The sequence below is a fragment of the Oryctolagus cuniculus genome, chromosome 4 (assembly GCF_051225735.1).
Source record: "Oryctolagus cuniculus isolate XC-2025 breed Fujian yellow rabbit chromosome 4, ASM5122573v1, whole genome shotgun sequence".
NCBI lineage: Eukaryota > Metazoa > Chordata > Mammalia > Lagomorpha > Leporidae > Oryctolagus > Oryctolagus cuniculus.
The window spans coordinates 174,216,280-174,240,691 of record NC_142870.1 but is presented as its reverse complement, the minus strand read 5'-3'; the positions used below and the strand labels follow the sequence as shown (position 1 = coordinate 174,240,691).

General features: G+C 66.1%; 1 protein-coding gene across 4 annotated transcripts; it reads left to right on the top strand.

Annotated features, from left to right (window-relative positions):
- The first annotated feature begins 2,063 nt into the window (after window positions 1–2,063).
- Window positions 2,064–24,258, top strand: PLCD1 (phospholipase C delta 1). 4 transcript variants are annotated; one of them, XM_089331355.1, is made up of 15 exons: window positions 2,064–2,080; window positions 10,137–10,301; window positions 12,797–13,025; window positions 19,389–19,518; window positions 20,992–21,223; window positions 21,472–21,673; window positions 21,785–21,929; window positions 22,005–22,154; window positions 22,229–22,387; window positions 22,573–22,732; window positions 22,845–22,961; window positions 23,211–23,389; window positions 23,485–23,617; window positions 23,699–23,848; window positions 23,931–24,258. In XM_089331355.1, the coding sequence occupies exons 2-15, from the start codon at window positions 10,277–10,279 to the stop codon at window positions 24,014–24,016; spliced, it is 2,097 nt and encodes a 698-aa protein (XP_089187481.1). In that variant the 5' UTR covers window positions 2,064–2,080; window positions 10,137–10,276; the 3' UTR covers window positions 24,017–24,258. The 4 variants fall into 4 exon arrangements, 3 of the variants coding, with proteins under 3 accessions (XP_089187481.1, XP_051685196.1, XP_051685195.1); XM_051829236.3 differs by lacking the exon at window positions 2,064–2,080 and adding an exon at window positions 2,552–3,171; XR_016232947.1 differs by lacking the exon at window positions 2,064–2,080 and adding an exon at window positions 6,904–7,269 and having other exon boundaries at window positions 22,517–22,732.
- The last annotated feature ends 154 nt before the right edge of the window (window positions 24,259–24,412 follow it).

Genomic DNA, 24,412 nt, shown 5'->3' with positions numbered 1-24,412 from the left:
CAGCGCCGGCCCCTATTCTGACACTTTCTCAGTGGACGTGCATGACTTTTATCTTCAAAACGCCAAAGCTTTAAAAGGAACAGACGGAGGGCTCGCCTGCCAGTTCGGGCCCAGGACAGTGGCTCCCGTGGGAGAGAGATGAAGGGGGGGCCTTCGGTGACTGCTGTGGGGCTCACGGCTTCTGCTCCATTCGCTGAAGTCTCAGCAGAGGGAAGGTGGCAGCCCTGGAAGACGGGAGCACGGGGGCGCCTCCTGGGCCCCCCAGCATGTTCTGAGCCGTAGCCTGGCCCACGGGCCCCTCCTGGAGTCCAGGCTTGCGGCCTTCGCCTTGTACTTGACATCTTGATGTCTGAGTAGGACACAGCTGTGCCCCGCTCCTGCCATCCGCATTTCCCGGCACGGAGCCTCATCCTGCAGCTGCCCAGGGGAGAAGCTGGGAGTCAGCCCTGCCCCTGGCCACCCCCACCCGGCTTAGTTATCCCAAGAGCCCCCTGGCTGGGCTGCCTGCCCCCGCCCGGGCTCCTCCCCAGCTAGACACCTACCCAGAGCAGAGGACCAGTGCCCTGCCCTCCACCTCCCGTTCTCCTGGCCCTCGTTCCTGCCAGGCATCCTTGCCGGTCCCCCAGGGCACCAGACTCCTGCCCCGTGGGCCTGGAAGTGCTTGTCCCCTGTGGCTGGCCTCACTCTGCTCACATGTGCCCTGCCTTTTCCCATTTCCTCGTCACCACCTGCTGTGGGTGCTCCCCGACTTGCTAAGGGGTGGCCTCCTTCGCTGAAAACAGACGGACACCACTGAATGCAGGCCACTCCCGCACCGCGGCAGAGGAAACTCCGCAGTCGGGCCATGGTGAGCCGGAGCCCACCGGGACCCAGGGTGCGCCTCCTGTGTCAGCGCTCTCTCCTCCTCCCATTAAAATTTGCGCAGGGCCTCCGTGTTTGGTGTGCGCTGGTCCCAGTCTCTGGGACACACCCAGGGTGCAGCAGCTGCTCAGGAGGTGAAGTGACAGTACTTCCCAAAGGGGGCTTCAGTGTCTCCCCCAGGACGCTGAAGCTCCTTAGGCTGCCTCTTCCCTCGGGTCGGGGGGCAGGGGTCAGAGGTCACGTCTCCTGTCACTGTGGGAGTGGGGTGGAGTGAGTGTCGGGATTTAGTCAACATTGAAATAAATAGCTCACACTCACAGCGAATGTACACTAAAACCCTGAAGTAGCATCGCGGACAAGAACCCCGAGTTTCCTGCAGCCGAGATGTCGTGGGCCCTGGTGGCACCCTGGGTCTCAGGTCAGGATGTGCAGAGCTGGCGCGGGCAAGGCAGCTGTCACTCTGTCCCCTCTGCAGGGGTGCAGAGGGGCTGGGGAGGTACTGACTTGACCCCCTTATCTCAGCTGACCCAGAAGCTCCTCTGGAAGTGACTGGTTCAGTCTCTGGGCAGGAAACTGTGGATTGAGATTTAAACAGCCGCCACCCGCTGTGCTGCGGAAACCTCCGTGCACCTGCCCCACCCGGGCCTGCAGGCGTGCATGGGGGTGTCTGTGGCTTTGTGCGCCCCTCCCCCGACTCTGGAGAGGGCAGGGCGAGCAGGCTGGCACGGGTACAGACACTGGTGTCCCTCAGCCCTCCGTCACGCCCACCCCTCACGCAGACCCTGGGTGAGCTGGTTGCAAAGTCCTGTGAGTCACCAGGAACCCGGGCTTCTCGGGAGGGAGCTGGGTTTTGGGGAGAGCAATTTAGGTGCCTGGCTGGGCGTGGCCCCAGAGCACCCTGGGAGGGGAGGGCAGAGCAGCACCTTTGTGGTGCCTGACAAAGCCTCTTGCTGGGCCTCCCAGCCCCGGGCCCTCCACCCGCAGAGCCCCCCAGCCAGCCTGTGGGCCGGATGTGGGGGGAGCAGGGGGACTGCAGAGGGCTGCCCAGGGTCACAGCAGCGGCCCTGAGCGGGGCGTGGCCCAGCCCTCCTCTCCAGCGGGGCCTGGCGGCATAAGCAAGCTCTGAGTCAGCCGTGCCCATCCTGCCTGGCAACCCCGGGCCTGGAGGAAGCATCGGCCCCTGCATCTGGGCCAGAGGCCAGCGAGAGGGCCCGGTGAGGTGGGTTTGGGGTGTGCAGAGCAGGAACTGGCTGCAGCCCTGCCCGCCTCACATCCCAGAGGAGAGAGGAGGGCTGAGCAGGCCTGGGCTGTGCATCCTGCCCCCCCCCCCCCAGAGGGGAGGCGGAGGCAGAGGAGGGAACCCCTCCTCCTCCCCACACCAGGCTGGGGGCTCAGGGCAGCAGGACTGGGGCTGAGTGCAGAAAGGGCCCGCCTGCCCTGGCGGGGCAGAGCGGGGGTCTCTCCAAAGCCCCAAAGTCCTGGCCCAGCCTCCAGCCCTCTCCCATCCCTGCTCAAGGCTACCAGGGCCTGGGGGAGGCCAGCAGGGCTGGGTCAGGGGTGAGGGATTCTTCCGGACTCTCACGCTGGCGTCAGCATCTCGGGCAGGGGTAGCACCTCCCATGCCCACACCCAGCGCCCAGCTCTGGGGGGGGGGGGCACTCCCTGGAGCTCTCTAGAGAGGAGCTGTCTGGGTTCTAAGAGTTGAGGGGGCGCCACGTGGGGAGCCACCCCCACCCCGGAGGAAGAGATCCTGCGGCCTTTGCCCCTGTCCTGCACAGATTTCCGGCAGCGTCTTGGGGGTGCGGGTGGGCGAGCTCTCCACCCCAGTCCCCTCGCCCAAGGCGCGCCCGGCCGGACCCGCTCCTCCGCGCCTGTGCGCCCGTGTGGAACAAGGGACGCAGACCCCGGGCAGCTGCGGCGGGGCGCTGGAAGCCGGCACCAGCGCGACCCCAGCGGGGCGCCCACACAAAGGGGCGTGGGGCCGGGCGGCCCGCACTAATGACAGGGCGCGCGGCCTGTGGGCGGCGGCGGCGGCGTAGGAGGCAGGAGGGAGCTGGCTATTTCTGGCCGGGGCTGGCCCGGTCCTCCCGGCCCCGGGAGGGGCGGGGAGAGACGCGGGTTGGTGGGCCCCGGGGGCGGGGCGCGGCGCGGGCCCACCTCCCGGCCTCCAGCCGCCGCGGGCCACTCGGGCCCTTGCACCGTGCGCCGCTCGGACCCGGGCCCTGTCGCTGCTGCCGGAGTCCCGGGGCGCCCCCGCCGCCGCGCCGCCGTCGGGCATGGACTCGGGCGGGGACTTCCTGACCCTGCACGGTGAGTACCCCGCGCACGCGAGCCGGAGACGCCGTCCGGGCCGGGATCGGCCGGGCAGAGCCCCCCGCCCCGGGCCCGCGCCTCGGCCCCTTTGCCGGGCTGGGGGCAGCCTCAGCCCGCGGCGCCGGCGGAGGACTGCAGGGCGCTGGGCGTTCCCAGGCGGGTCCCCAGGGCGGGGGGAAGGGGAGCGGCGCGCGTCTGGAGACCTCCGCAGGCGCTCCGGCCTCGGGCCCCCTTTCTCCCGGCCGCGAAAGGCTGGGTCCCGCGGTTCGGCGCGCACTGCATCCACGAGCGACCGTCCGGGCCGCCCCCGCAGGTCCCCCAGGCCCCGAGGTGCCTGGCCCGCGTCGGGCCGCGCGGGCGTGGCGAGGCGGGGCGGGGCGTGGCGGGGTGCGCGGCGAGCCGGGGTCGGGCTGCCCAGCGCAGGAACAGCCGTCAGCGCCGAGGCTCCGGGTGTCAGCTCGGGCGCCGGCCGCGCCACCTTTAGCCCAGCCGAGCTTTGTGTGCGGCGACCTGCCAGAATCTGGGCCGGCTCCTGCCCATGGCTGCCAGCTGCGAAATCTGGAGGCGGGCGCCGGGCTCTCTCTGCTCCGTGCCTGGGAGTCACCCACTCTCGGGGATCCTTGCTCCTCTCTGCCCGATGAGCAAAGCCTGCCCGCTTAGCCTGCATGTCCCTGTCCTTCCTAGTACTGCTGGGGTCGGAGCCTCCAGGGTCCACCTCCCTGTAAACCATCCGCGCAGAGAGCAGATGGGAGAGAGAGAGGCAGAGCCCCCCTGAAGGGGGCTGTCATCAGCCAGTCTGCCATCTGTCTCGTGGTCCCCATGGTCTAGGGAGACCTTGCTCGGAGCTGTTAACCTCACCCGGGGGGCGGGTGGGGGTTCCTCAGAACCACCTTGTCCAGCTGGGTCATGGGATTCCGGCCTCTCTGGCTACAGGCATCCCACATGCCCCTGGGGGGCTGGCAGGAAGGGCCACGGTGGAGACCTGCTTTCTGGCTCAGATCACTGCCCCTTGTCTCTGCGAAGCCCACGGGCGGTCAGGAAGGGGCCCACTGCCTTTGTCCAGTTTCTCTCCTGAGTCTCTGCCTCTCGTCTCTGCGAAGCCCGCGGGTTGTCAGCTCCTGTCGGAAGAGCCCCACCCTCGGTGCCCCTGCCTTTGTCCGGTTTCTCTCCTGAGGCAGCTTGCTATCTGCTTGGAGGCTCACAGCAGCCGCCGTCCACCCTGCAGAGCGGGTATGCAGGAATCTGGCTGTGGGAGAGGCCGCCCCTCCCAGGGCTGCGCCGCAGCGCCCCGCCCCACCGCTCTCTCGGACTTGGGGGGTGAGGGTCTGCTTCAGGAACGCCCTCTGCGCTCCCCCCTTTTGCCTGGAACCTGGGGGCTCGCCTGGGTGTGAGAGGTCCCTCCTGCCTTATCCCCCGCAGAGCCAGCCTGGTGTAAAAGCATGGCCCCAGAGCCAAGTCCTTTCAGACAGCACGCTCGGCTTTGCCGTGCCTCAGTTTCTTTACTTGTAAAGCGGCCCTGCCTCGTGGGGCTGTCAGACGGTGACCAGCACCTGGCTCCCCGAAAGTGCTGTGCACCTGCAGGAGGTCTTGCAGGCGGCCACCCCTGCGCGCTGCGGGAGACCACAGGCCCCGAGGTGTCCCCGCCAGAAGTGGGCTCCACGCCCAGGGCTCTTCCCAGAGCCCCCGAAGCCCCCGACTGCCGGTCCCGTCCTGCTCCCTAACCCGTCTTCGCCACTCCACTCCAGCCAGGCCCGCGCTGGCTTCTCCCGAAGACCCCTTCCGGGGCGGGCCCTCCCTTCACGGGACACGCTCGCCTCCAGTGATGCCCCACACCTGTCCCCCTGCAGGACCCGGCATTGGTAAAAGTGGAAGGCGCCGGAGCCTCACCTTGGAGGGACCCGGGCTCCTCTCCAGCTTTGCCTCTGCTTGCTCTGTGACCCTTGGCCCCCTGGGCCTGTGTGCTCACCCAGCTCACAAGGGGGGGAGGCATGAGAACGTACAAGTGGGGTGGGAGCCCCAGAATCAGGAGATGGTGTGGGGCCACTGTGGCATGTCGGGGTGGTTGGCTCCCCACCCGTTTTAGTTTTTAAGGCTTATTTATTTATTTGAAAGGCAGAGTTACAGCGAGCTGGGCTCCAAAGCCAGGAGCTTCCTCCAGGTCTCCCATGTGGGTGCAGGGGCCCAAGCACTTGGGCCATCTTCTGCTGCCCTCCCAGGTGCATCAGCAGAGAGCTGGATCGGGAGTGGAGCAGCCGGGACTCGAACTATTGCCCACATGGGTCCTGGCACTGCAGGTGGTGGCTTCACCCGCTGTGCCAGAGCCCTGGGCCCTCCACGCACCTGCTGTGTTCAGACACTCGCTGAGCTTCTCTGTGCCACAGGCCACTCCAGCAGTCGGGGAAGCCTGGGGTCCTCTCAGGGTTGTGTTTCTAAACGCATAGGATAAAGCAAAGAGGACCCTGGGGGTGACCGGGTCTTTCCCCCGGCCCGCGGGGTGAAGAGCAGTGCGAGGTTTCTTCTCTCTCTCTCTCTCTCTCTTTCTCTTAGATTTATTTCTTTATTTGAAAGGCAGAGCTAGAGAGAGGCTGAGGCGGGCCGGGGGACCCCCATCCGCGGGTTCACTCCCCAGGTGGCCGCAATGGCCAGAGCTGAGCCACCCGAGGCCAGGAGCCAGCTTCTTCCGGTCTCGCACGCAGGTGCAGGGGCCCAGGGACTCGAGCCGGCGCCGCACTGGGTGCCCGCACTGCTTGCCCGCTGTGCTAGCGGCGGCCCCAGGCTTCCTCTAACGCGTGCCCGGCTCACACTCTGGCCCCCTCCCCAAGCGCAGCCTCTCCGGTCCTGCGGGGCCTTGCTCTGGGACGGACCCTAGGCGAGGCCCGCTCGCTGTGTTCACTGTCAGAAGCCGGTTCGCCGGTGAGTCACCGCGGGGCTGAGTCACCCCCTGGGTGGGCCCGGCCTTGCGCGCAGGAGGGGCTCGCGAGAGTGAAAGGCCGCACTGTTCGCAGCACACTGGCGCCCAGTCTCAGACGTGGCGTCGTCCTCCGCCGTGCACCGGGGCAGGCCTGCAGGGAAAGGGCGCGCTTTCCAGGGGTCGCGTCTGCAGACCTGGCTCTGCTCACAAGGAGCTCATTGAGTCCCGCAGGCGTCGCCGCCCGGAGGTGGGTGGCCGCCGACCGCGCGGCCCGGCCCGCCCTCGCCGCCCGAGGACCGCCTGTCCAGGCGGTTCCGCCCCGCCCCCTGAGCCCTGGCCCCGCCCCTCGCCGCCCCGCCCCGCCCCCACACCCTGGCTCCGCCCCCTGCGCCATGGCTCAGCCCCCGGCTGCTTCCCGGGTGGGGTTCTGCCCCGCGTCACCATCCGAGCCTGATCCTCTCCCGCCCGCCGCCGTGGCTCTGGCTCCGCCCCCAGCCCGCCTTCTGGCCTCTGCCTGACGCCACGGATCTGCTTCCTGGTCGTGGATTCGTCCCACTCCGCCTCCGCCCCGCCCCTGTGCCCTGGCTCCACCAATCCCCCCCTGCATCCCGCCCTCGCCCCACCTCCAGAGGCAAGGCCCCGCCCTTCGCCTCCGCCCCGCCCCTGTGCCCTGGCTCCACCAATCCCCCCCTGCATCCCGCCCTCGCCCCACCTCCAGAGGCAAGGCCCCGCCCTTCGCCTCCGCCCCGCCCCTGTGCCCTGGCTCCACCAACCTCCGCCTGCATTCCGTTCTCGCCCCACCTCCAGAAGGCACTGGCTCCGCCCCCAGGAATAGCTCCGCCCCCTAGGTCTGGCCCTGCTCCTGTGCCCTGGCCACACCTCCCCTCCCTCGCCCCACCTCCAGAAGGCACAGGCCCCGCCCCCGGGGCTGGCCCCGCCCCCTACGGTCTGGCCCTGCCCCTTCGGACCCCGATTTCGCTCGCGGCCGCCTCTGGGCCCGAGCTCCGCCCCCCACGCCTGAACTCCGGGAGCGGACAGGTTCCCGGAGGCGGCACTGTGGTCTGGAGCTCCGCGGAGCGCCATGCAGTGCCTGGGGCTGCCGCGTAGGAGCCGCAGCCGCTCCAGAGAGCTCTACCTGCAGGAGCAGAGCCTCCGAGTGGCGGCGCTCAATGGCAGGAGGCTGGGTAAGAGACGCGGGGGTGCAGGGGTGGGACGCGGCCCTGGGGTCCTCCTGTGCGCGCGGCGCTGTGTGCAGAGGCGGCAGGTGTGCCCCTTTGGTACACCTCGGCCCCCGCAGAGCCCCTCCTGGTAACAGGTGTCCCGGGGCTCCAGATGGGGTGTAACCCAGTGAGGTCGCCTGTACAGCGCGGGTGGTCCGATGTGATGCCCGCGACAGGTGTGCCCGCGAGTGCCCCAGTGAGGTCAGTGCCTCTGTCAGGCTCGGGCACCGTGGGGTGACGGGTAATGTGCAGCCAGCTGTGTGGTGTTTGGCACCGTCGGTGACTGCCTGTCATTCTGGGCCGTGACCCCTGTGCGTGTGTGTGTGTCGGTGAGTGTGCGTGTGTGTGGGGGTGTGCGTGTGTGTGTGTGTCGGTGAGTGTGCGTGTGTCGGTGAGTGTGTGTGTGTATGTGGGTGTGTGTGTGTCGGTGAGTGTGTGTGGATGTGTGGGTGAGTGTGTGGGTGAGTGTGTGTGTGTTATGCGGCTTTGCTGCTTCTGTTACGCTGGGACAGTGTGCCTGCTAAGGGGGCCAGGTACAGGTTAGCTGTGGGTGTAAGGGCGTCTTAGCCTGTGGGTGTAGGCGCGGCCCTAGAAAGCGGGAGTTTGTGTGCGGAGTGAGCAAGGTGCGCCTACCGTCAGGGGGGTCCCAGCCCTCTGCCTGGGGCAGCTCAGGAGAGACCCCCCCTCCCCCCCCCACACCAAGGGAGCTCCCAGGCCCGGCCGCCCTGTGCTGACGGAGTTCTGGGAGGCACTTCAGGAACTCCGCGGCCGGGAGCCCGCCACCCAGCAACACCCCAGACCGGGGAGGGGAGGGGAAGCGGAGGGCGGTCTGGGTGCCGGCTGGTGTGTGCGGCGCCTTTGTTCTTGCCGACCCCGAGGGTAGGCTGCTGCTTCTGAGCCCGGACTCCGCGGGGCAGCTTCCCCCAGCCTCAGTTTCCTCGTCTGTAAAATGGAAATAATGACAGTGCCTTTGGCGTGGGGCAGCTGGGGGCTTAAACACAGGTGCTAAGAACGGCATCTCGTGCCGTGTTAACGATCACTGTTGTGGCCGCTGTTTGAGGACGATGCCCCATGGCACTGAACGTGGCTTGGCTGGGGGTGACTAAGGTGACCCTGCGTTGTCGGGGTCCGTGTGACTGTCGCTCACCGTGGCCGAAGGTTGTAGGTAGCAGTGTGCGGCTGTGTGGCCATGTGGCTGTGCTGTGGCTGTGCCTCCCATGGGTCCTGTGGGTCCTCACTGTGCACCAGCCTAGCCACCCCCCAGCCGGCCCCTCTATGTGCCCTGCGTGCAGCTGGCCCAGGCAGGCTGGGATGCTACAGGCCAGCCAGGGCTTGGCGCTCAGAGCCCTGTGCACCCGCCCCCACCCGGGCAGGAGGGAGCCAGGGGTGCTCACACTCTGTGGGTGCTAAGCGGGGTGGGGAGGGCTCTGAATCGAAAGTTCCCAGTTGAGGCCGGGATCTGGAGGCGCCCGCCGGGCTTCCCGGTGGCTCTCCTGGTCGGGGCTGAGGTCCGTTTCCGGAAGCCAGGGGACAGGATGAGCGTGTCATCGCCTCATGGTGTTTTCCAGAACAGGAGGGCGGGGGCGTTCCCTCGTGGGGCCCTGGCGGGGGGCGAGGAGGGGTCCCTCCCAGCTGGCATCCCCCAGGACGAGGCCCGGCCTCTGGGGGCCCGAAGCTGCCCTCTGCGAGGCCTCCCCTCGGGCTCAGGCACACTGTGTCCCCTGGAAGTGGGTGCATGGACCTGCGCCAAAGGTAAGGGCAGGTCACGTCGGTCCGCCACCCCTGGCTGCTCAACACGGTCCCCACCCGGTGCTGACCCGGAAATGGGGCACCGACAGGGAAGAGAGTCGCCCGAGGCCTGGGGGTGTGGATGCCAGAAGCGGGGTAAATGGTCCGGACAGTTCCGCAGGCCCCGTGGGTATGTGCGGCCGCTGGAACAGCTTGGCTACAGTGGGAGAGGCCGGAGGTCTGGCCCGCAGTCCTGGGGTCCCCAGGGCCAGGAGCAGCAGTGGGGCACGAGGCGAGGTGGCCAGTGGCCGAGCAGAGCGGCCTGGGGGACACGCCCCTCACAGGGCTTCCTGCCTCGAGGTGTGTGTGTGTGGGGGGGGCGGTGGTCTGGCATCCCCTGGATGTCTGGGCTGGGAAGGCGGTCCTCCCTACGGGCTCTGGCCCGGGCCCCGCCTCTGGGCCGCCTGCTGTCCCCTGGGGGGAGGCCTCGGTGGGCTCCTGTGTCTGCCAGGGGCGAGGAGCAGAGGCCGCTCTGGGCAGGGGCGGGCAGCAGGGGCCCACAGGGCCACAGGGCCATCCTGCGGGACCCCACAGGTCCACCGCGTCATCTCGTGTAGCCCTGCGACTGCTCCTGGGGGTGGGAGCTGCTTCAGCCCTGTGTGCTCTCCGGGAAGGCAGAGGCCCAGCCACACCAAGTCGCTGGCTGGGAGAGGACAGGCCCCTGGGCCTTAGGGACAAAGGATTCTGGGGTCCACTTCATCTGCCCTCTTTGATCTTTGGTCCCAGCACCCTCTGGTTCACTCTGACCCCTGAGTAGGACCCCGGGGGACCCCTCATCTGTCGGAGCCAGGCCATTTCCTAGGGGCTTGGTCCCCAGACGCCAGTCTGTTGAACTGGGGGTAGCAGGTCCCGGTGTGCCAGCGCGGTCCTAGGGTTTGCCTGGCCACCTCCGCTGGCAATCAGAGACGGCTCCCTGGAGGAGGCGGGCTCTGGGGAGGAGGATGCGGCTGGGGGACAGCGGACTCTGAGAGGGTCGGGGCGGGCGTGGCCAGCGCGGGGGCCATGGGGGGAGCAGGTGACCTCTTAGCAGCTTTGGTCTCCAGGCCTGCAGGGTGACAGGGACCTCCAGGTCCTGCTGAAGGGCAGCCAGCTCTTGAAGGTGAAGTCCGGCTCGTGGCGCAGAGAGCGCTTCCTCAAGCTACAGGAGGACTGCAAGACCATCTGGCAGGAGTCCCGCAAGGTCATGCGGTCCCCGGAGTCACAGCTGTGTGAGTGCGGGGCCACGGGGCGGGCGCGGAGGGGCGCGGCAGCCTGGGACGGAGACACCAGGCGGGCGTCTGCAACAGAGGCCCGTGGTGCGGGAGCGAGGGGAGGACCGGGCGCGTGCGCGTGACGCCAGCAGGGGACAGCTGGGACAGGCGGGCCCAGCGAGACAGAGCTGTGGGAACTCACAGGTGTCCACCCAGGAAGGAGGGAAGTTGTGAGTTAGGATTCTAGGTGTGGCGAGGCCAGAAGCCAGGCCCAAAGTCCAGAGGCGGAGAAAGCTCTTCCGGGTGTCCCCGGCCAGGTGGGAGGTGGGGCCGCAGGAGGCCGCTCCTTCCAGGGGGACCGGAGCAAGGCTGGGCCAGCGAGCGTGGGTCTGAGGCGTCCGGAAGCTTCGGCAGAGGCCCAGGAACGGGAGGCCAGAGGCTGACGGAAGGCACCTTGTGCGGGGCCGGGGGAGGCCCTCAGCTGGCTCGGAAGCCCTGTGGGGTCGGCGGAAGCAGACGCTGGCCTCTGCCCCGGCCTGGCTGAACGCTCGGGCCCGGAGGGGGCCGCCAGGGCCTGAGAAACGGAGTCCTTTTTAAAGATGCTCTTTTTTTTAAAGATTGATTTATTTTGAAAGAGTTACAGAGACAGAGAGGTCTTCCATCTGCTGGTTCACTCCCCAGATGGCCACAACAGCCAGGGCTGGGCCAGGCTGAAGCCAGGAGCCAGGAGCTTCCTCCGGGTCTCCCACGCGGGTGCAGGGCCCAAGGACTTGTACCATCTTCTACTGCTTTCCCAGCCCCATTAGCAGGGAGATGGATCGGAAGTGGAGCAGCCGGGACTCGAACCGGCGCCCAAATGGGATTCTGGCTCTGTAGACAGAGGTTTAATCCCTTACGCCACAACGCTGGCCCTGAGGAACTGAAGCGTTATTTAGCTTACACTGATTCATGTGCCCATGGCCGCAGGTGGCTGGGGGCTGCAGCCTGGACAGTGGGGTAGGGTCGCTGCAGCCTGTTTCACACTGCCCACGGCCCCAGGAAGCCCCAGGCCAGGACCGGGAGGCAGAGCAGTGACAAGCCCTGGGCAGGAGGGGAGCTGGAGGAAGGGGAGGCTCGGCCCCCCGAGGGTAACCCCGTAGGGTGTCGTTAGCCCCTGGGCTGGGGACGGGCTGGAGGACAGGAGCCCTCAGAGGGTCGCGGGGGCCGTGAGCGGCCAGGGCAGGGGCTGCGGGGGAGGGGTCCTGAAGCATCCTCAGCACGGCCTGCCGCCTCCCAGAGGAGCCTGTCGCCTTGATTTCCCCCTGTGGCGCCATGCAGGCTCCTGCGCTGGGCTGCTGCCTTGATAGGGCCCTTCCTGTCTGATGCTGGTGGGCCGGGCCCCGCGGGGACGGGACCCCGTGCTCAGAGCCAGGCAGCTCCCCGGCGTGCATCTAGCACCTGGCAGGGGCGGGGGCCTGAGGAGTGGGAGCCCCCGCCTGGGGAGGAGACAGCCGCAGCAGCAGGTGGAGCAGCCCCCAGTTCTCCTTGGCTCCCTGCCCCCACGACGGCTTCCCGGAGGTGCGCTCGGCGTTATCGGCGGTGACGGGCGTCTGCGCTGGCTCTGGGGAGCCCCGTGTCCCAGGCTTCCTGTTTCCACTCCCGGTCTGGGGCCCCTGCAGCTGGGGCCTGGGTGGGGGGCTCAGAGGCTGCGGACGCAGGGATTAGCAGGGATATTCTCGGAGCCCCAGATGGCCCGGCCTCACGTGTCCCCTCCCTCGGAGCCTGTGGCCTGGGCTGGGGACGTGCCCCACACGTGAGGCCTGCAGGTGGCTGGGAGGCCCTGGGCACTCGGGGGATGGGACAGGTGGACTTTCCGCCAGGGCTGGTCTAGGACTCAGGACCGAGGGATGGCTCCGGGTGGGGGAGGGGCAGGGCAGAACCCGGCTCCTGCTGTCTCGAGGCGCAGGGGCCTGGCCTGGGGGCTGCTCCCAGCTCAGCTTTGGCGAGTGTGGGGTGGGGTTAGGCAGGGGCTTGCCTGTCCCTGGCTCCTACGGGCAGAGTGACGTCATCACAGACCCCTGTCTCCGGGACCCCGGAGGTCAAGGCCATCCTGCAGCCTCCCTGCAGAGGGGCTTGAGACGCAGAGACACACACGGGGCGAGGCCCTGTCTGCCGCCGGCCCGGCTCCCTCTGGCTTGGATCCTCTGCCCCAGGCCCCGGGCCAGAGCTGGGTGATCAGGACGGGGTCCAAGACCCGTGTGCAGCGGCCTCTCCTGGCTCCTGAGAGCCCTGCCCCACCGCAGTCCTCTCCCGAGGGCCCTGCCCCCTCCCATCGCTGGGACGGGAGCCCAGGCGCCCTCCTGCCCGCAGTCTGCCCTGGCCGCTCCCCGGCTGTCCACTGCGGCTGTGTCTCATGCCCCCGCCCGCCCCGGGCTCCACTGCCGCCCTGCTCCCCGCCCTCGGCCCCAGCCGCTGTGGTGGCCAGCACGGCCGATGAGGCTTCACAGCCGCCTGACCTCTCCCCGCTCCCGCAGTCTCCATCGAGGACATCCAGGAGGTGCGTGTGGGGCACCGCACGGAGGGCTTGGAGAAGTTCGCCCGCGACGTGCCGGAGGACCGCTGCTTCTCCATCGTCTTCAAGGACCAGCGCAGCCCGCTGGACCTCATCGCCCCGTCGCCCGCTGACGCCCAGCACTGGGTGCAGGGGCTGCGCAAGGTCATCCACCACTCGGGCTCCATGGACCAGCGGCAGAAGCTGCAGCAGTATCCTTGTGGGGGCGGCGGTGCAGGCTGGGCCGTGGACCCTGGTGGTGCTGGTCCCCAGGGCAGCCTGGCTCTGGCTGAGTCCAAGGTGGGGTGCCGACAAGGTCGGGGTGTGGGAGGCCAGCTTCTCACTGTCCGCACGCGGTGGGCGTGGACAGAGCAAGCTCTTTGGCCTTTCTCTCTTTGAGTCTTATTGATTTATCTGAAAGGCAGGGACCGCGACAACTTCCATCCGCTGGTTCACGCCCCAGATGCCCACAGCCAGCCCGGTGGGGGGGTCAGGCTAACCCAGGAGCCAGGAACTCCATGTGGGTCTCACTTGCAGGGGGCAGGGACTCCAGTACTTGAGCCGTCACCTGCTGTCCCCCAGGGTGTGCGTTAGCAGGAAGCTGGGGGCCATCAGAAGTCAGACTTCCGATAGGGGACGTCCCACGTGGCAGCTTGGCCCTCTGCCCCAGCACCACTCGCGACCTCATTGTCTGAACCCGAATACCTTTCAAAGACGCCCATCTCCAAATACCGTCAACCTTGCGGGCCCCACGAGCCAGTCCACGAGGGGAGGCAGCAGGGCCGGTGAGGAGCCCTCTTGGCCTGCCATGGCCCCAGGCCAGCCAGCTGTGCAGCCTCTGGTACTCCCTTGCGCTCTCTCTAACCGGGATGGGCTTGGGAGACCGCGGAGGTGGGGGCAGCTGCTCCCGTGGGCGACTTCGCCGTGGGTGTTTCAACCACGCCTTCCAGAGTTCCTGTGCCTTTTCCCCTGGGGGCGGGGGGGTGCATAACCGCCTGTGCCGTCCTTTGAGGAGAGTGTGCTGGGGCTGGCTTCGGTCAGCGTACCTTCTGGATCTGGTTGTACACCGTGCTGGCTGGTGACTGCAGGTGCTCGGGCTCCTGGTGGGGACAGATTAGGGTGGAAGCAGTTCCGCTTCTTTGTTAATGGTGGCTTTATTGCCGTATAATTCACGTACTGGACAAGGAACGCGTGGAAGTGTTGAACCTGACTCAACGCTGTTTAGAAGAGCCCAGAGCTGTGCGGCTGGCGCCACAATCAATTTTGGGCCCTGTTCATTTAGAACATTGACAACATCGCGTGCAAAAGAAAGCCTGCACCCGTGGCAGCCTCCTGCCCCCGCCTCTCCCTCCACCTGCAGCCCTAGAGCCAAGGAGCTACTTGCCGTCTGCGTTTGCCTATTTTGGGCATGGCCTGTGAGTGGATCACGCGCCTGTGGGGCCTGGCTTCTTTCGTTTGACTTGGCGCTGTAGCCCGCGCCGGGACTCCATCCCGACCCACCTGCTGATTCTCCACTGTGTACACTGGCATCTGCGGTGGCTTCGCTTTGGGGTCCTGGGGCTTCCTAGCTGCTGTGAACGTGCGGTTCCGTAGGGACGCGTGCTTCTGTTTCTCTTCCATGGGCACCTGGGCGTGGACTTGCTGCGTCACTTGGTGCCTTTGGGTTTAACCTGGGGGGTCGCCGCCTTGGTGCGCGTTCCCACCGGCAGTGCAGAACGCTTGCGTTTCGGGTCCTGGTCGGCCCTTGGGGTCGTCTGTGCTATTGGTGGTGGGCACCCTGTGGGTGTGGGGTGCCGGTCACTGTGGTTTAGATTTGCGCTTCCCTGATGGCCAGTACTGTTGGGCATCTGTGTGGGTGTTGACCGGCCGTTTGTATTTGGAGAAATACCCATTCAGATCCTTTGCCCATTTGCATTGTCACCGAGCACTTTCCTCGCTGAATTTTTGGTTTTGGGCTTTACTGTGATGAGGCACCCACAGCGTAAAGTTTCCCGTCTTAGCTGTTTGTAAGTGTGCGACTCCGTGTCAGCTACACGCACGCTCCTGTGCCTGCCCCCCCCCCACTCAAGCCCTGGCAGTCACCTCTGTATTTTCTGTCTCCACGAATCTGACCACGAGCCTCGTGCTGTGGCGTCACGCGACAGTGTCCTTGAGGTTCACCGACGTAGTGCTGCGTGTCGCCAGGGCCCCGTGAAGGCGGGCGGTGTCCCACCACGTGCGTCGGCCACACCGTGTGTGCCTTCGTCCGTGGGGACCCGTGCGTGGCTTCCGCCTCTCGGCAGCTGTGGACAGCACTGTGAACGTGGGTTCCCAGTGATGTTGAGCGTCTGCACGTGCCTGGGTGTGTTGCCTTCAGGGAAACACTATTCGGAGTCTTCGCTCAGTTTTGATTGGATTATCTGTCTTCATTTATTTTTTTTAAGATGTATGTATTTATTTGTTTGAAAGTCAGAGTTATATAGAGGCAGAGAGAGAGAGAGAGAGAGAGAGAGAGAGAGAGAGAGAGAGGTCTTCCATCCGCTGGTTCACTTCCCAGTTAGCTGCAACAGCCAGAGTTGCGCTGATCCGAAGCCAGGAGCCAGGAGCTTCTTCCGGGTCCCCCTTGTGGGTGCAGGGGCCCAAGGACTTGGGCCATCTTCTACTGCCTTCCCAGGCCACAGCAGAGAGCTGGACCGGAAGTGGAGCAGCCGGCACCCATATGGGATGCCGGTGCCGCAGGTGTCGGCTTTCCGGCTACGCCACAGCACCGGCCCCCTGTCTTCACTGAGTGGTACGGAGTCTGCATGTATTCTATGTCTCCTGGGAGATGCGTCTTTGCCGATGGTCCCTCCTGCTCCGTGTGTTGTGTCTGTCCTCTGGGTGGTGTCTCCAGAGCACAGGCACCTTTAGCTTTGATGAAGTGTCACTCATCTGCCTGTTTCTTTTCTTGTTTGTGCTTTTGGGTCTAAGAGGGGTCTGTTCGCCCGGAGTTAGCAACATTTACTCGAGAGCTCTCACACTGAGGTGCCTGACCCGTTCTGAGGTTACTTTTGCATATGGTGTGAGGTAAGGGGTCCCTCCCTCCCTTCGTCACACATTTGTTTTCTGAAAAGATTATCTTGGACTGACAGTCGTTGCGCTGTCTTGTCCCTTGTCAGGCTTCAGCCGGCCACAGCGCGAGGCCTTACCCTCGACTTTCAGTTCCCGTCCGTGCGTCTGGCTGTCAATCCTGGCACCAGCACGGGGTTTCGGTTTCTGTGAAATCAGGAAGTGTGAGTCCTTCCGATGTCTTCCTTTGCAAGGTTGCGGGGCTGTTCCGAGTCTGTTGACGTCCACACGGATTTAGAATCGGCCTGTTAGTTTCTGCAGAGAAATCCAGCGGGGATTACATCGAATCTGTGGATCCACTTGGACAGTGTTCTCAGTGAAGCGTCCAGTCTTCTGCCAGTGAAGGGGAAATATTTGTATTTGTGTCTCGTTTCTTTCAGCGGTGCGGTGGTTTTCAGAGCCCGGGGTTTGTACTTTGGAGCGGTGTGGTGGAGCACTTCACTCATTGTGAAGCTGTGGTGACTGGGCGACACAGTGTGAGCCCGTGCGCGACATTTCCTGCGTGCCCTGGAGAACTTGAGCCTTTAGTGGTAAACCCGGTGCTGCCTCTGCCTGATTTGTGCCTCTGAGAAGCCTCATTCTGTGGCCCATTGCAAGTTGTGCAACCTTGTCCTTGCACAACCCGTGAGCTCTGCGGGGGCTGCTGCCGGAATGCGAGGTCATAAAGCGCCAACCCCCACGCAGAGCCCTCAGCGCGGACTTTGGCTGGGCCTCTCTGCACTCGAGGCTTTCACCTGGCATCCTGCCGTCCTTCACCTCTCCGGCCATCTCTCCATCGTTCACCTCTCCAGCCATCTGTCATCTCTCCATCGTTCACCTCTCCAGCCATCTCTCATCTCTCCATCCTTCACCTCTCCAGCCATCTGTCATCTCTCCATCCTTCACCTCTCTGACCATCTCTCATCTCTCCATCCTTCACCTCTCTGACCATCTCTCATCTCTCCATCCTTCACCTCTCCAGCCATCTCTCATCTCTCCATCCTTCACCTCTCCAGCCATCTCTCATCTCTCCATCATGCACCACCCATCATCTATCTGTCATCCGTGTGCTAAAGAAGGCACTTTGAATGTTCGTGGGAAATACAATGTAAAGATACATTGATCTTGATGCAGGAGCTTTCGAAATGTTTGCAGGTTTTTTCATAATATACTTTTCCATGCACTTTTTTATAGCCCTGTGGTATGCATGGGTTTCATTTTTTAAAAACTTATCTTTTTTGTTAAAGATTTATTTATTTACTTGTGAGGCAGAGTTACAGACAGAGAGAGGCAGAGAGAGAGGGAGCGAGAGAGATCTTCCATCCGCTGGTTCACTCCCCAGTTGGCCGCAATGGCTAGAGCTGGGCCAGGCTGAAGCCAGGAGCCAGGAGCTTCCTCTGGGCCCAAGCACTTGGGTCATCTTCTACTGCCTTCCCAGGCCACAGCAGAGAGCTGGGTCAGAAGTGGAGCAGCCAGAACATGAACTGGCACCCATAAGGGATGCTGGTGCCACAGCAGAGGCTTAACCTACTGTGCCACAGCACGGGCCCTAGAGGTTTTGTTTTGTTTTGCTTTGTTTTGTTTTTAAGACCTATTTCTTTATTTGAAAGTCAGAGTTACAGGGATAGAGGGAGAGACAGACACAGAGAGAGATATACATCTTCCATCTGCTGGCTCACTTCTCAGCTGGCTGCAACAGCCAGCGCCAGGCCAGGCTGAAGCCAGGAGCCAGGAGCTTCTTCCGCGTCTCCCACGTGGGTGCAGGGCCCAAGCACTTGGGCCATCCTCCACTGCACTCCCTGGCCACAGCAGAGAGCTGGCCTGGAAGAGAGGCAACCGGGACAGAATCTGGCGCCCCGTCCGGGACTAGACCCCGGTGTGCCGGCGCCACAGGCGGAGGATTAGCCTGTTGAGCCGCGGCGCCGGTGAGAACGGAGTTTTAATGGCCTGCTCTAGGCTGACCTCAGCTTCCTTCCTGATCTTTGCTTCTGCATCTCAGTTGCCCCCAGATGCATTTGGCAAAAGCCGCGGCGCTCGCGCCTCTGTAGTCCGCTCTGTGTGTGACACTTATTTCCCGGTGTCAGGGTCGTCTCCGTAAACCCCTCCAGTGAGTAAAACAGTCCCCTGGCCCCTGCCCTCTGAAGCCTGCGATCCAGCCGCTGCGGTTGAAGCTTCATCTTTAGTTTCCCTCACGCTCGCCTGCACAGGGTGCTGTTAAGCTGATCGACCTATAGTTTAGGAAACTGCATCTCATTTTCAAATCTTTGATATCTGCGAGCAGCGCTGCCAAAGGCCAGCCGCCTCTTCTGGCTCCCCGTCAGGTCGTCATCTTGTCTTCTCACGGGTCCAGGCTTTCCCTTCGCCCGTGCGCCCCTTCTTCTGGCCGGCTGACCCTGCTGCCTTTTTTTTTTTTTTTTAATTTTTTTATTTGAAAGGCAGAGTTACAGAGGCAGAGAGAGAGGTCTTCCGTCCATTGGTTCACTCCCCAAGTGGCTGCAACAGTCGGAGCTGGGCTGATTCGAAGCCAGGAGCCAGGAGCTTCTCTGGGTCTCCCACATGGCTGCAGGGGCCCAAGGACTTGGGCCATCTTCTCTGCTTTCCCAGGCCACAGCAGAGAGCTGGATGGGAAGTGGAGCAGCCGGGACTTGAACCGGCACCCGTATGGGATGCTGGCGCTTCAGGCAGCAGCTTGACCCACAGCGCCAGCTCCCACCCTTGCCTCTTCCTGTAAACTAAGCCCAAGTGCTTGGGAGGACTGGAACCCAGGCACATGCTGGTGATAGGACGCTGGGGGTCCGTGGCTTCTTTCCTTGTCTGCATTTTCTAAATTGTCTGCAGCGAGCCTTTGGTAGTCGGGAAAGTTTTCCCAATGTCCAACGGTTTTGAAATGAGCAGACAGCGGCCCCCTGGGCACCGCAGGCCGCCGGGGCATGTGGGCAGACAGCGGCCCCCCTGGGAACTGCAGGCCGCGAGGGCATGTGGGCAGACAGCGGCCCCCTGGGCACCGCGTGTGGGCAGACAGCGGCCCCCTGGGCACCGCAGACCGCCAGGGCATGTGGGCAGACAGCGGCCCCCTGGGCACCGCAGACCGCCGGGGCATGTGGGCAGACAGCGGCCCCCTGGGAACTGCAGGCCGCGAGGGCGTGCGGGCAGACAGCGGCCCCCTGGGCACCGCAGGCCGCGTGGGCGTGCAGGAGGTCAGCAAGCCCCTGGGCACCGCAGGCCGCGGGGCGTGCAGGCAGACGGCGGCCCCCTGGGCACCGCGTGCGGGCAGACAGCGGCCCCCTGGGCACCGCGTGCGGGCAGACGGCGGCCCCCTGGGCACCGCAGGCCGCCGGGGCATGTGGGCAGACAGCGGCCCCCTGGGCACCGCAGGCCGCGGGGGCGTGCGGGCAGACAGCGGCCCCCTGGGCGCCGCGAGGGCGTGCGGGCAGACGGCGGCCCCCTGGGCACCGCGTGCGGGAGGTCAGCGGCCCCTGTCCCGGGATGGCTCCTTGATCCCCGCCCAGCTGGATCCACTCTTGCCTGCGGAAAGCTGACAAAAACAAGGACAACAAGATGAGCTTCAAGGAGCTGCAGAACTTCCTGAAGGAGCTCAACATCCAGGTGGACGACGGCTACGCCCGCAAGATCTTCAGGGTGAGGCGGGCGGCTGTGCGCATGCGTGCCCAGGGTGAGGTGGGGCGGGCGGCTGTGCGCATGCGTGCCCAGGGTGAGGTGGGGCGGGCGGCTGTGCGCATGCGTGCCCAGGGTGAGGTGGGGCGGGCGGCTGTGCGTGTGTGCGCGTGTGTGTGCGCGTGTGCCCAGGGTGAGGCGGGGCGGGCGGCTGTGTGTGTGTGTGTGTGTGTGTGTGTGCCCAGGGTGAGGCGGGGCGGGCGGCTGTGCGTGCGTGTGCGTGTGCGTGCCCAGGGTGAGGCGGGGCGGGCGGCTGTGTGTGTGTGTGTGTGTGTGCGTGCCCAGGGTGAGGCGGGGCGGGCGGCTGTGCGTGCGTGTGTGCGTGTGCACGTGTGCATGTGTGTGTGCGTGTGCGTGCCCAGGGTGAGGCGGGGCGGGCGGCTGTGCGTGCGTGTGCGCGTGTGCACGTGTGCGTGTGTGTGCGCGTGTGCGTGCCCAGGGTGAGGCGGGGCAGGCGGCTGTGTGTGTGTGTGTGTGTGCCCAGGGTGAGGCGGGGGCGGCTGTGTGTGTGTGTGTGTGTGTGCGTGTGCATGCCCAGGGTGAGGCGGGGGCGGCTGTGCGTGTGTGTGCGCGTGTGTGTGCCCAGGGTGAGGCGGGGGCGGGCGGCTGTGTGTGCGTGTGTGTGTGTGTACGTGCCCAGGGTGAGGCGGGGCGGGCGGCTGTGTGTGTGTGTGTGTGTGCCCAGGGTGAGGCGGGGCGGGTGGCTGTGTGTGTGTGTGTGTGCCCAGGGTGAGGCGGGGCGGGCGGCTGTGCGTGTGTGTGTGTGTGTGCGTGCGTGTGCATGCCCAGGGTGAGGTGGGGGCGGGCAGCTGTGTGTGTGTGTGTGTGTGTACGTGCCCAGGGTGAGGCGGGGCGGGCGGCTGTGTGTGTGTGTGCGTGCCCAGGGTGAGGCGGGGCGGGCGGCTGTGCGTGTGTGTGTGTGTGTGCGTGCGTGTGCATGCCCAGGGTGAGGTGGGGGCGGGCAGCTGTGTGTGTGCATGCGTGTGCGTGCCCAGGGTGAGGCGGGGGCGGGCAGCTGTGTGTGTGCGTGTGTGTGCGTGCCCAGGGTGAGGCGGGGGCGGGCAGCTGTGTGTGTGTGTGTGTGCGTGTGTGTGCCCAGGGTGAGGCGGGGGCGGGCAGCTGTGTGTGTGTGTGTGTGTGCGTGTGTGTGCCCAGGGTGAGGCAGGGGCGGGCAGCTGTGTGTGTGTGTGTGTGTGCGTGTGTGTGCCCAGGGTGAGGCGGGGGCGGGCAGCTGTGTGTGTGTGTGTGTGTGCATGTCTATGCCCAGGGTGAGGCGGGGAGGGGCCGGCTGTGCAGGGCAGTGCTGGGTCCCTGTCCCAGGCGCAGGGTGAGTGGGGAGGGTCGCTGGGCCCCCCGCCAGGCGCAGGGTGAGTGGGGAGGGGCCCCCCCGCCAGGCCAGCGCAGGGCCGTCTGAGCCCCTCCCCGCCATCCCGCCAGGAGTGCGACCGCTCGCAGACGGACTCCCTGGAGGATGAGGAGATCGAGGCCTTCTACAAGATGCTGACGCAGCGGGAGGAGATCGACCGGGCCTTCGCCGAGGCCGCGGGCTCCGGCCAGACCCTGTCCGTGGACCAGCTGGTGGGCTTCCTGCAGCACCAGCAGCGGGAGGAGGCGGCGGGGCCCGCGCTGGCCCTCTCCCTCATTGAGCGCTACGAGCCCAGCGAGACGGGTGAGGGCCTCCCCGGCGCGGCCGCTCCCAGGCCCGGCCTCAGCGCCGCTCTGGGCCTGGTTTCCCGCCCCCAAGACGCCAAGACAGGTGCAGGGCAAGCACGAGGAGGCGGCCCCTCGCTCGGTCACTGCGGGCCGAGCTGGTGGCCCGTCAGGCAGGCAGCGGGCAGGGGGCTCCTCCGTCCAGGGCGGCGGGTGGCCAGGAGGGGCCTGCGGGCCGGCCCTGACCTGCGCCCTCGCCTGCCCCAGCCAAGGCGCAGCGGCAGATGACCAAGGACGGCTTCCTCATGTACCTGCTGTCAGCCGACGGCAGCGCCTTCAGCCGCGAGCACCGGCGGGTGTACCAGGACATGGGCCAGCCGCTCAGCCACTACCTGGTCTCCTCGTCCCACAACACCTACCTGCTGGAGGACCAGCTCACCGGGCCCAGCAGCACCGAAGCCTACATCCGGTGTGCCGAGGGACGCCTGGGGGCGGGAGCCGGGGGGGGGAGCTTGGGGTGGGAGCCTGGGGGGGCCCAGGACCCAGCCCCAGGGGTCCTAGCTCTGCCCACCCCCGCCAGGGCCCTGTGCAAGGGCTGCCGCTGCTTGGAGCTCGACTGCTGGGACGGGCCCAGCCTGGAGCCGGTCATCTACCACGGTTACACGTTCACGTCCAAAATCCTCTTCTGCGATGCGCTCAGGGCCATCCGGGACTACGCCTTCAAGGTGCTTGAGCCCCCACCCCACCCCAGGGGCGGGGCTTAGCAGGGGCCCCGCCTCCTAACGAGCGCCCGCCCCCAGGTGTCCCCCTACCCCGTCATCCTGTCCCTGGAGAACCACTGCAGCCTGGAGCAGCAGCGCGTGATGGCGCGGCACCTGCGCACCCTGCTGGGCCCCATGCTGCTGGACAGGCCGCTGGACGGGGTCACCAGCAGCCTGCCCTCCCCCGAGGTAGGCGGGGCGGGGAGGGGCGTGGGGGTGTGGCTGCGAGGCCGGCAGCTTGACCGGGCGCCCCTCACTGCTAGCAACTGAAAGGCAAGATCCTGCTGAAGGGCAAGAAGCTGGGGGGGCTCCTGCCCTCCGCGGGGGAGGGCGGCCCCGAGGCCACCGTGGTGTCGGACGAGGACGAGGCCGCCGAGATGGAGGACGAGGCGGTGAGGAGCCGCGTGCAGCACCAGCCCAAGGTTCGCGGGGGAGCAGTGGGGCGGGGCGGCCCCGCGGGCTGCTGCCCGGCTCGGCTCTCAGACCCTCTGCCCCTCTCTCTGTCTGTCGCCCTGTCCGTGTCTGTGTGTCTGGGTCTCTGGCTCTCTCAGCGCCTCCTCTGCCCCACCCTCTCTGACTCTAACCTGGGCCTCCCCGCGGCCCCCAGGCGGACAAGGTCAGGCTAGTGCAGGAGCTCTCGGACCTGGTCATTTACTGCAAGAGCGTCCACTTCGACGGCTTCTCCAGCCCCGGCACGCCCAGGCGGGCTTTCTACGAGATGATGTCCTTCTCGGAAAACCGCGCCCTCCGCCTGCTGCAGGAGTCGGGTGAGGCCTGGGGGCTGTCCCCTGTCCCCTGCCCGGCCAGCAGGCAGAAGCAGCGGGAGGCCGCGTGGGCCCACCACCCTCCCCCTCCTGACCGTACCACACCTGCCCTCAGGAAACAGCTTTGTCCGCCACAACGTGGGCCACCTGAGCAGGATCTACCCGGCCGGCTGGAGGACGGACTCCTCCAACTACAGCCCCGTGGACATGTGGAACGGGGGCTGCCAGATCGGTAAGGGCGGGCTGCGGCGGGGGCCGGCGGGACTGCTCAGTGCTGCCCGGAGGGCCCCCCCACTGGCCAGCAAGTCCCGGTGTCTGGCATCCCGCGGGGGATTCTGGCACCAGGCACGGGGTGTGTGGTCGGTGCCGAGGGGCAGGGGGGTTGCACCTGCTTCCAGCTCGCTGTGTGACCCCGGCCCCAGCGTGCCCCGAGCAGCCCGCTGCTGGCCCACAGCCTGTGGCTGCTCTGTCCTGCCTCTAGTGGCCCTGAACTTCCAGACGCCGGGGCCAGAGATGGACGTGTACCAGGGCCGCTTCCTGGACAACGGGGCCTGTGGCTATGTGCTGAAGCCAGCCTTCCTGAGAGACCCCAACACCACGTTCAACGCCCGTGCCCTGGCCCAGGGGCCCTGGTGGGCTCGGAAGCGGCTCAGCATCAGGGTACGGCCCGGTGCAGGAGGGGCGGGTGCCCGTGGCCTGCCTCCCCGCCCCCTCGCCACCACACCCGAGCCCCAGCTGTCCCCTGCTGTTCCTAGGTCATCTCCGGCCAGCAGCTCCCGAAAGTCAACAAGAGTAAGAATTCCATCGTGGACCCCAAGGTGACGGTGGAGATCCACGGCGTGAGCCGGGACGTGGCCAGCCGCCAGACCGCGGTCGTCACCAACAACGGTACGTGCAGGGTCCCTGCCGAGCCTGGCTCCCGGAGCCCGCGCCCTCCCCGCTGACGCGGTGCCGGTGCCGGTTCCGTAGGCTTCAACCCGCGGTGGGACACGGAGTTCGAGTTCGAGGTGGTGGTGCCGGAGCTCGCCCTGGTCCGCTTCGTGGTGGAGGATTACGACGCCTCCTCCAAGAACGACTTCATCGGCCAGAGCACCATCCCCCTCGGCAGCCTCAAGCAGGGTGAGTCCCGGGCGAGGACGGGAGGCGAGGCCCGGCTGGCGGCCGCGGGGCAGCCGGCTGAGTGCTGCTTCCTGCCCGCCAGGGTACCGCCATGTCCACCTCCTGTCCAAGACCGGAGACCAGCACCCGTCGGCCACCCTCTTTGTGAAGATCTCCCTCAAGGACTAGGCCCGGGGGTCCCGCGGGGTCTCTCTCCGCCCGCCACGGGGGCAGCGCTGCTGCGGCTGCTCCGAGCTGGAGGCCCCGCGCCGCGGACGGCGCCGCTGTGTCGTCCTCGCTGCTGCTGTCCGGAGCCAGGGGTGGCCGGGTCCCTGGAGCTGTCCTCGATTCCGTTAGCACCAGCACCGCGGCCGCGCGCCCTGGAGCCGGCCCTAGGTCAAGGGTTTTTATAAAAATCACACTAAGACTGAGCCCTGTGGTTTGTTTACCTGCACACCAGAAGCTCCCTGTGAGGGTGTGTGTGTGTGTGTGCATGCGTGTGTGAACATGTATGTGTGTGCACATGTATACACATGTATGTGTGCGTGTGTGTGTGTGTCCCAACAGCACCTCCTGTTGCCCCGT